Below are 11,392 nucleotides of genomic sequence, written 5' to 3'. Positions count from 1 at the left end.
TACCTTAGCAATATATCTTGGAAAGGATAACCATCCATATAGTTGATCTGAAAAAAAAAATTGTTCATTTAACTGTCCAAGTGTTCATAGCTAAACTAAATTAAAATAATTCTATTGAAGACTAAATAAAGTGAATCTCAATCATTTCAACGATATAAGTTGAAAAGTTAATTAGCGTTAACTAGTAAAGCTTGACTAGAAATTTAGTGGGCTTGTAAAAATATTGGATGGGCTTCTTTCCAATATGGTCTTTGGTGAACTTTTGTTTTCAATAGGCGGTAGTGATTACTCTATGCATTCAAGTCCAGTAACACTGTTACGTTCATTAATATCGGAACTGTATTTGAGCGATTTAGTGTTCATCTTTCGACTACCATCCAGAAACAGAGGCTCTGTATATATTATTATTGCTTTCATTACAAATGTTGTGTGAAAATTAATCTATAACGCCATTCCGCAACATATGAAAAAAAATTGATGGGCCGGAAAAATTTTTCCGATACTGGAACTTTTTATCAATTATACACTGATCTATATGTGAAATGCTCTCAGTCTACACTGCCCTGATTACATTTTACATCTACAGTTTTCCATATGTTGATGCGCGGCAAGTACCAATATCACACACAATGACGACGGGGGAATGCTATTGACGCATAGTTCGTTGTTAATATACAAGTGGGGAATCCCCTTTTAGAATGTGGATTTAATAACCTACCAACTGGTTCTACCACACTATTTTTCTTTAGTTTGCAAATGAGTGTGCAGCTAGACTGAAAACTGCGAACTTTGATCGGTGGTGGGAACTTTTACAATGAACATTAGAATACAATAAAATAGAAACAGGTCCATTACATCCCAAATTACACTCATAGAGATGTTGTTCAGGTCCTAGCCAGGGGATATCTTTATGGTTTGGAGAAACCTCTTGACATTAGCATTAAACAAAAATGTGTTTACCAGCGGAAAAAGTATCCCCAGATCGTTTTGCCAATTGCTAGTGCGCTATTAATATTAGAGTGTAATTTCCAGCCAACTAGAGGTGCCATTTATCATGATTTTTACGTGCGAGAGTACCATTTCCGGCCATCTAGGGGTGTCATTTAACAAAAAGCCCCACCATGGGGGCCTGTGCCTCAAATAGGCAATGTTCTGTCACGAGAATTCCCAACATAGGTTCATGGGGTTGCGGTCAAAAAAGGTTGCGGGAAGCTGATCTATGATATCTAAAATATTCTCACCACAAACAAGTGTGCCAGTAACTGGAGTTTTAAGAACCATCTCATGATTTGGTATGGACTGTTGAACTAGCAGAGGAATCATGCTGGCAAGTTGTTCTTCTAGTCCACACAGAATTTCCTTCCACCAATGATCAACCTTAAATAACAATCAGGCTTGTAAAGTTTAACACTTCAATCCAAGGGTGTATAAAGCACTGTCTACACTATCAAACTAGTTTGACAAAAAGAATGTGATGTGCCCAAATATGGTAGTGATATGACATCATTATGTCCATATATGGGCACATAACATTTTTTTGTCACATGAAAGTTTGATAGTGTAAACAGAGCTTAATAGTTAAAAAAAGCACAATTAACCAGGTAGAGGTTGATATAAGTTTGTGGTACACCATATGTTAGTTCTGAAAAGAACTGTTGAGTTTCTCGACGTTTCAATCAATATGCTTTGATCGTCCTCAGGAGTGAGAACGGTATAGGTTAAAATAAATCAACCTTTAAAAGTATTGCAAGTTTTCCAAAACACTGAATTGAATTTCCATCATTTTTCAAAACCTGCACAAACCTTTTGAACTTTCTTATGATCGTGAGACAAGTTAGATGTCAATTCAGCAACCATAGCCGACGTTGCACCAAAAGGAGCTGGTATGGCGCCAGGCAAGACGCCACTGCAGCTTAGGCCAAGTCTACTCAGTCGAGCTTCTCTGCTTGGTTTCAGAACACCTAGATAATTATAATTATTTCTAACTGATAAGTTTGAACTTCAGGAATTTTGTCCACAAGGTAAATTTTAAATAACCATAATAAATAAATATTGACTGTAAAAACTGTTGAGATGGTTTTAGAATTTTTTTAAAACTTAGATTTTCCGTGTACTGTAGTATGGAAAATAATTTTCAACCAGACACCACCAGGTGAAAATGTTCAACAATATGATTAAATACCCTTTGGTTGGTTTTTTGTACTTCTTTTTCTTCTAACCTCGCTTGTCCAGTTCAGTTGGTGTAGGACATCTTCCATAGCAATCTCAAACTCTTGTAACTCTGCGGCTAATACTGATAAAGCTGGGATATCAATTTCATCCTTTTTATCTAGATAAAAGAAACCAAACAATTGCAATTATTATACTTGTTATATGGAATTCGTTTTTACTATTTCTTACACAAAAGTGTGTTTCTATTGTAAAAAGACGGCTGATACCATTGGGCACACAGATGTAGTAATGATTGAAATGACTAAAGGTCAAAGGTTAGGGGTTGTAGATAAATACATGTGAGTAATATATAAAGTATATCATTTGATGAAGTATATCATACTGTTATTGTTAACTAGTCTCAGTTATTGACTAGACAGTAATATATGTTTACAGAGCCAACTTTACATTAGCGACAAATGCTGTACATTATAAAGAATAGAATTATATTTTGTGAAGTGAGAGATATATTTTTAAAATCTGGCTACCCAAATAAAGTATAAAAACTTTCTTACCTGCAGTATTACCACTGGCACTCTTATCCTGCAAGTCTATAGACCTAGATGGTGGACTTAGATGTACAACAAGATACTGTGATATCTTTGATGAATATAAAGGCTTAAGACTAGTGTAAATATTCAAATCCTGGAACACTCTAGATGCCATGATTTTAAAATCAGTACTCATCATATCCTTTAAAGTGTGACAAACATGAGAGAAGCAGTCTTTAATGCTCTTAAAAATATGTTCAGGTGTTTTGTCGTCAAGCTGCAGTCCTTCTGAAATAACTTTGTTAATTTCCAGGCTGCGATGTGACTTGTAAATGTTCCACGCTTCATCGACTGGATATAAGAAGACAAGACTTTGTAGTAGAAGAAGTCTGATATCTGGATTAGATGACTGATGACCTGAAAGCTTTGTAAGAATTTCCTTCTTGAGCTGAAGACGGATTTTGTGCCAAAGTTGTTCAATCTCCAGTTCTGAACTGCTGGAAACTGTGTTAATAGAGAGAGTTGAGCAGGTTAGTTGGTTGACTGCAGGTGCTTGGTAAGGCAGAACAAAACCATGCTTACAACTTAAGTGAAGAAGATCTAGAAAACACTCAGAGTTTTCATCGCTTGAATTTCTTTGAATAGTTGAGGACTGAAAGTGAAAAATAAAACTTAATGAATCAATTTAACAGCTTATAAAAAAAGAAAATAAACTACCTGTATAATGATATATAACTGATACAGTTAAAATAAACTACCTGTATAATGATATATAACTGATACAGTTAAAATAAACTACCTGTATAATGATATATAACTGATACAGTTAAAATAAACTACCTGTATAATGATATATAACTGATACAGTTAAAATAAACTACCTGTATAATGATATATAACTGATACAGTTAAAATAAACTACCTGTATAATGATATATAACTGATACAGTTAAAATAAACTACCTGTATAATGATATATAACTGATACAGTTAAAATAAACTACCTGTATAATGATATATAACTGATACAGTTAAAATAAACTACCTGTATAATGATATATAACTGATACAGTTAAAATAAACTACCTGTATAATGATATATAACTGATACAGTTAAAATAGCACATTTTAAATAAATAAAATGCTATAGAAGAAAATGAAAGGGCCAATTGGAAGATCGAAATATAATGGAACAGTAATAAAAAAGAAAGATCTACATGCCATTAAAAAAACAAATAATATGGAATGTCATGGTAAGACTAAGACAGATTAATAATAAATAGACAAATGTTTATTTTTATTTGGATCCTTGAGTCATTGTTTGAATAGGCCATGTTAATGTCACAGACAAAAATTTAGATTAAACAAATATTTACAAGATTTTTTTTGGCAAAAGTAAATAAATTTATTACAATTACAAAATTACATGGTGTTTGATTTTTTTCATCTCTATTTTTCATGTAGGACAATGCATCTTTTAAGTAAATAAAAATAAACAGGTTATTGTACCAATTTGTGTAGGAATGCAAGCACATCATGTGGTTCTGGTTGTACACAAGTGCAATCTTCAAAGCTATTTGTGTTGATTAAACTATCGACAGCATCCTTCACATTACTGTAATCATTATCCACTGACAGGCTGTTTATGGAGTCTATCAACTCTTCTAATCCATTTTCCAATCTGTGAAAAATATCAATTAGTGATGGTAAAGTGTGACAATAGATACACAGAAAAGGGTATTTTTAGCAAAAGAATGGACTAGAGCAGCGTTCCGCAACCTTTTTTGACGGCCGGTAAACACATTTGCATTCAATGCAAACATCAAAGGGGTTCTCCCAAAAATGTTCTCCTGACTAGGGCCTGAACAACATCGCTATGAGTGTAATTTGAGATGGACATGTTTATATTGTTCTTTCTATTATTTTATTATTTAATGTTTATTGTAAAAGTGTCCACCACTGGTACATCAAACGGGTATTGTTAAACCCCGCAAACCTCCAAAAAAACATAGCAAACCCTACCGAACCAACATAAAAGTGACTGAATCATGTAGTGTACAACTCACTGGGTATATCCATGTAAAAAAAAAAATTAAATTTCTACTGTTAACTACTTATTTTTGGGGTAAAACAGCATTTTTTGGTCAAAAATGATTGCTAAACTCCGCAAACCTCCAAAAAAACATAGCAAACCCTACCGAACCAACATAAAAGTGACTGAATCATGTAGTGTACAACTCACTGGGTATATCCATGTAAAAAAAAAATTAAATTTCTACTGTTAACTACTTATTTTTGGGGTAAAACAGCATTTTTTGGTCAAAAATGATTGCTAAACTCCGCAAACCTCCAAAAAAACATAGCAAACCCTACCGAACCAACATAAAAGTGACTGAATCATGTAGTGTACAACTCACTGGGTATATCCATGTAAAAAAAAAATTAAATTTCTACTGTTAACTACTTATTTTTGGGGTAAAACAGCATTTTTTGGTCAAAAATGATTGCTAAACTCCGCAAACCTCCAAAAAAACATAGCAAACCCTACCGAACCAACATAAAAGTGACTGAATCATGTAGTGTACAACTCACTGGGTATATCCATGTAAAAAAAAAATTAAATTTCTACTGTTAACTACTTATTTTTGGGGTAAAACAGCATTTTTTGGTCAAAAATGATTGCTAAACTCCGCAAACATCCAAAAAAACATAGCAAACCCCACCGAACCAACATAAAAGTGATTGAATCATGTAGTGTACGACCCACTGGGTATATAAAATATTAAATTTCTACTGTTAACTCCTTATTTTGGGGATAAAACATCATTTTTGGGTTAAAAATTAGCAATCATTTTTGACCAAAAAATGATGTTTTACCCCAAAACTAAGTAGTTAACAGTAGAAATTTAATATTTACATGGATATACCCAGTGGGTCGTACACTACATGATTTAATCACTTTTATGTTGGTTCGGTGGGGTTTGCTATGTTTTTTGGAGGTTTGCAGGGTTTAGCAATACCCCATCAAACTGTTTTTCAGTCAAGTTGCATACTCATTTGCAGGTAGGTTATTAAATCCACGTCCTAAAAGGGGATTCCCCACTTGTATATTAACAGAACTTAATTCCTAACTTGTATATTAACAGAACTCCCAACTTGTATATTAACAGAACTATGTGTCAAAAGTGTCCATTGCCCCGTAGTCAATTCCCACTTGTGTGTACGCTACTCTCGCCTCAACATAGCAAAAAACTGTAGATGTAAAATTTAATCAGTGTTGTAGATTCTACAAAACTGAGAACATTTCACATATAGATCAGTGTATAATTGATAACAAGTTTCAGTATCGCAAACAATTTGGTGACCCATCAATTTTTTTTCGCGACTCAAACATTGGGTTCTTATGTTTTACTTGGCCTAGTATTCAATAGTAATCTGGCGAATAAAACATGTGTATACTAATCTACCTACTTGTCTTCAGTTAGAGCCAGCTCTCTGTCCAGTCTTAAAATGGCGTCATCTGAATCAACCAAAACTGCCGACAGGAAATCAATTGAACCAATGCTATCTTCCATTGCCATGGTTAACAAAGCTTTCTGAAATATTTGAAATGAAAAATGGCAAATTTATTTCTTTCTACAGAATTAATTTAAATAAAACTAATCAAAACATTTCAAAAACTGTGCTGTGGACAAATAACTTTTAAATTTCCATAAGCGTCTGTTAATAAATAAGCATTGTCGTGCAAAGAACCGACCCATTATTACCAGAGGGCGTAATTTGTTTACATTGTTCGCGAGGCTAAAAAATTTGCTTTTATTTTAATTCTTATTCTTTTTACTACCAAAAATATACCATCTAGCAGAAACAGGCCTTTTATGAATGGTTTAGTATAAGAATAACTAGATTTGAACTTGAAGTTAGTTTTATCCGCACATCCAATACCACATACACGTACATTAGAAAATACGCACAGAAAAGGATTAATTATTTTAATATTGATAAAACTATTAAAATATTTTATATTTCTTTTATTACATTTTTGTATCACAAACTCGTGGAAAGAATACCTTTAATTTATTTTATGGTGAACAATTATTAATCCAATTCATTTTCGTGGCCCTGATCGTGTCCTATTTTTAGAATGGTCCAAATCGTCTAATTATGTTGGGCCGAATGTCCAGACAGTTGGACCCGAGCGTCCATACAGTTGGGTTTGAACGTCCACACGTGTTGGTACCCGATAGTCTTGTTGGAATAAGCCCGATCTATCAATAAAAAATAACAGCCTAAAACTAAAAGCCTACCTGTCTGTACTGTAGGAAATAGGTTAAATAATCTCTCTGAAGGAACAGGCCCAGGGGGTAGCGGCCGCCCAGTCTAGTCAGCCGCCTACTAAGTACTACCTAGGCTAGAATGCTGTTCAAAGCGAAGAAAGAAATCGAGTACTAAAAGCAGAACTCAGGATGATAGGGCCTAGGCTAAGCCTAACTCAAACGGAAGCCGATCACTCCGGCCGCTATTCAATTCGACTTCCTGTGCAAAGGGGCTGTTAGTATGGCGCGCCCATATCTACGATTCTATACTGTTCAGTGTTATAACAAATTCTTGGTGACCAAAAGAATTAAAAGAAAAAAGAATTTAAATGGAACTAGTTGAATATTTATTAGCAACAATTTTACTTTTTTCATTAACATTCAAAGAAGTTGGAACTGCTTTTTCTTTCAAACTAAACTTAACTTAACTTTTTCCTTTCAAATACTCAAATACCCGTCTAATTAATGCTTGAATAACAATAGTTTCTTTCTAGGCCTACCGTATGTACATTTTATAGCTTTACATTAACATTAAAAATTAGTTAAAAACCTTATTTTTATAACACTTTATCTTGCCAGTACCCATACTTACTAGGCGCTAATGCAGTTTCGTACCCACCCCTTAAAATTACTCAAAATCTTCATCCAACCTACTCACGAGTTGTCTACAACATCCTGCAATCATAAAATTGTAAAAAATCGATAATTTTTTATTTAAAACTATTTTTAATCAATTAATACTGAGCATCGTACATCGCCAGCTTAGCTTCGTGAAAATCATCGCTAGGCCTGCCGATAAAAGTACGGAGGCCTCATAGGGCATTAACTCTATTAATAGAGTAAACAGTTGCTTTCTATAGAGGGCGTAGTTACTAATGTTTAAAGCACGCACCAAATATAATTTTCATTATTTCCGACATGCGTTTCGTATTTTTAATAAAGAAATACTATACAATTGCTGTATTCATCATTGTGGGTATCATCATATGTTATGTTTTTAATTTGTTCTTTCATTTTACTAGTAGAATTTCACACAGAAAAGAAGATAAATATGGAACTGCTGCTTGAAGATATAAGTACTACTGACCAATTTTCCTCTGTTTTAGTTTATTTTACATTATGGTTTGTAGGTCAAATAAATAAATGAAATGAATAAAAAGAATTACAGTACTTCATTCCTGAGTTACATTGTTAATGTTATTATACAGATATTGACTGCTTAGAGGTTAAATATAAGATTTGACATCCCCGAGGAAATGATATTAAGTTCGAGGGAATATATATTTCCCGAAGCGCCAGCTGAGGGAAATATATATTCCCCGAGAACTTAATATCATTCCCGAGGGGATGTCAAATCTTATATTTAACCGATATAAAAGGCAATATCTGTTATATTATATAGCCAAGAACAAGTCTGCTGGGTTGGGTGAAGCTAGGCTAGGCCAGGTTAGGCCTCCTATAGTATTTGCATTGTATATAAACAAGCCTGCCTAGACACCTTACCTTGCGAAGAATAATATACAGATAATTACTAATTAATGATTCCTTGGCAATAAAATATTCACTTAGGCCTAGGTCGTTTAAATTAACAGAAGAATTTCCATCAATAAGCCTATTAATAATAATATTATAATCAGGTAGGTCGAATAAACAATTCGTCTTCTTCTCAGCTCTTCGAGGAGCCGAATCACCGGATGTTCAGCGCGTACTAGTTACTAGGTTACTACCGTGAGTATTGACTAATCACAAACGGTGTTTCACCACATTTAGGGTGGAATAATAACAAATGAGGGCGCTATGTATGCATAGCTTAAATAGTTTAGAAGATTAATTTCTTCAAGCAAGCTCCGTGGCGCAGCGGTTGAAGCGTTGTCTTGTGATTGAGTGACAATCGCATCGCAAGTTTAAGATCCGGTAGATGACTTTTGTTTATTTATCGGCAAACGCGAGTGTTGCACACGAAAATTACACAGTCAATATCATCGTACTCGAGAATTTATATGATTAATGACAGGGGACACGATAATTACGCGAAAATTACACAGTCAATATCATCGTTCTCGAGGATATATACGATTTACGATCCTTGCAGCGGTAGTCATGTGATGCAGTTTCAACCAATCACGTTCGCGTTCGCTATGTAATATAACACAATAATCAAGCTATGACAAATTAATTGTTTTAGTAATGTTATCACTAGCTGTACTAGAAACGCTAATGGTTTCCCTGTTTTAAGATTTTATAGAAGTATATTATTGTTTAATTAACTTTTTTTATTCACATATGAAAGACCTCTTCAAATACATGGAAATAGGAAATGCAACAAAAACAGAAAGATATAATTTATTGAAATGTAATGTACAGTAATACAATAATTATAATAAAAATGTTTTCCATCAATTACTAGAATTTATTTTACTTCTGCTGACACTGAATACATCATTTTATGTCTTTCATTTCTTCTTTTTTATCTTCTTTCCTGTTGTGTTTATTAAAATAAAATCAACTAAAACATTAAATAATATTAATGAAGCAACTATTCATTAATTTATTTCAACAATATTTTATGAGGGTGGTCCATCCAGCCGAAGCTGAACATTAGGGACCCTTACAAAAAATATAATTTGACAAGACAATAACACACAAAATTCAAAATAAATAGAATTTCTAAAAATTAACAACATAATTAAACACAAAATATTTCTTTATGAAAAAAAACTTAAAATCCGTTTCACGAGGAACATGTAAAAAATATTTTATTATCGCCATAATATGACCATAACAGCGTCCTCTATAGATCGATGCCCTATGAGGCCTCCGTACTTTCATCGGCAGGCCTAGCGATGATTTTCACGAAGCTAAGCTGGCGATGGATTTCTGAAGGGTGCTCAATTATTAATTAATAATTGATTAAAAATAGTTATAAATAAGAAATTATCGATATTTTACCATTTTATGCTTGCTGAATGTTGTAGACAACTCGTGAGTAGGTTAGATGAAGTATTGAAACCATTTTGAGTAATTTTAATGGGTGGGTACGAAACTGCATTAGCGCCTACTTACTAATTATAGTTAATAACAATATGTAAAATATTAATAAATTTATTTCAAATAATAAAATATCCGTCTAATTAATGTTTATTTTGATTCTCTACAAAAAACGTGTCTCGGTTGTAAAAGACTCATTGGGCGCTCCATAGCTGCGGCCGGAATGAATCGCAGTCGGATTGAAGCGCGGCCGGAATGAAGTATTCACTCAAACTGCCCTACAGGCTAGGCTAGAGTAGTAGTAGGCTTAGCCTAACTACTAAGCTAGTAGCCTACCTCCTAGCCTAGGCCTAGGCTAGGCTAGGCCTAGCTAGGAAGGAGCTAGCTAACATCTTTCCCTAATTAATTGGTTAAGATATAAACTAGTTTAATATACCTAACTAAGCGTCAGTGGCCTCCATGTCAGTATCATTCATCATTATTAAACGAAACTATTATAATTGAATTGGTAAAATAGAACAGTTTTCGATGTTCGATGATGTCGATGTTTTATGTAGCTATGGCATTCCGATTATGGAACGCCATAAATGCCTTCAATTTATTGTAAAAGTGTCATACGCGAAGAACTTGTTGTGGCGGCTCTTCTCCGTTGTCCAGATACTACCAGCGGTTCTCTAAACGTGCTGCACATTATTGATACAATTTGTCCGGAGAAGTATAATATGAGAAATTTCAGAGAATGTGTTCGTCAGATCTTCAGTGAATCTCCGTATATCGAAAAGGTTGACAGACACAGGTATGTGATTTACATTATTAAACCAACTTATTCATTGCAATAACTATGTTGGCCTTTACAGGTAATTTATTTATTTTATTTATTTATTTATTTATTCATTTCCCAACCAACAGTGAGCTCATGGTTCACCACTTACAGGAGGGAACACAGACAAACACGAACATATACAATAACAAACATTAAACTAAACTACTAACAATGTTACGAAACTTACGGAAATTATTACTAAAGATATCTAACTCAGGGTTTCTTAAAGTAAAAGAATTATAAGTTTGACTTAATCTACTAATAAAACCATTTTTTAAAACATTTACTCTACTAAAAGGAATATGAAAAGTAGTATTTACTGATCGATACGAAACTTCTTTCTACCGCATTATTTGTAATAACCTTTTCTTAAATAAAACTCACTGCCTGCAAGTTACTTACATTACTTATTCGGTTACAGTAGTACTTTGTGATTTTACTAGTAATGCTCCCTACATTTGTAATTTTAACAGAAATACCATTGATTATCCTTATTATTTATTTACATGATCATCGTAATTAATAAATAATGTTGTTTTCTTGTTATAGGTATCGATTGACAG

At 33.4% G+C, this 11,392-nt stretch overlaps 1 protein-coding gene across 1 annotated transcript in view; it reads right to left on the bottom strand.

Annotated features, from left to right (window-relative positions):
• Nucleotides 1-10,555, bottom strand: part of LOC140063130 (uncharacterized protein KIAA0825-like) — a 41,481-nt gene extending 30,926 nt beyond the window's left edge. The window contains exons 1-8 of the mRNA XM_072109578.1: nucleotides 10,443-10,555; nucleotides 6,174-6,298; nucleotides 4,212-4,383; nucleotides 2,727-3,354; nucleotides 2,183-2,329; nucleotides 1,804-1,961; nucleotides 1,242-1,377; nucleotides 4-47 (exon numbers count right to left, since the gene is read on the bottom strand). Of these exons, the coding sequence (XP_071965679.1) occupies nucleotides 4-47; nucleotides 1,242-1,377; nucleotides 1,804-1,961; nucleotides 2,183-2,329; nucleotides 2,727-3,354; nucleotides 4,212-4,383; nucleotides 6,174-6,283 (1,395 nt within the window). The 5' untranslated portion in view covers nucleotides 6,284-6,298; nucleotides 10,443-10,555. The remainder of the gene's footprint in view (nucleotides 1-3; nucleotides 48-1,241; nucleotides 1,378-1,803; nucleotides 1,962-2,182; nucleotides 2,330-2,726; nucleotides 3,355-4,211; nucleotides 4,384-6,173; nucleotides 6,299-10,442) is intronic.
• Nucleotides 10,556-11,392: the final 837 nt, after the last annotated feature.

Source organism: Antedon mediterranea, chromosome 11 (assembly GCF_964355755.1).
Source record: "Antedon mediterranea chromosome 11, ecAntMedi1.1, whole genome shotgun sequence".
Classification (NCBI taxonomy): Eukaryota; Metazoa; Echinodermata; class Crinoidea; order Comatulida; family Antedonidae; genus Antedon; species Antedon mediterranea.
Note: the sequence above shows the minus strand (reverse complement) of the source record. Positions and strands in the feature narration are given on the sequence as shown.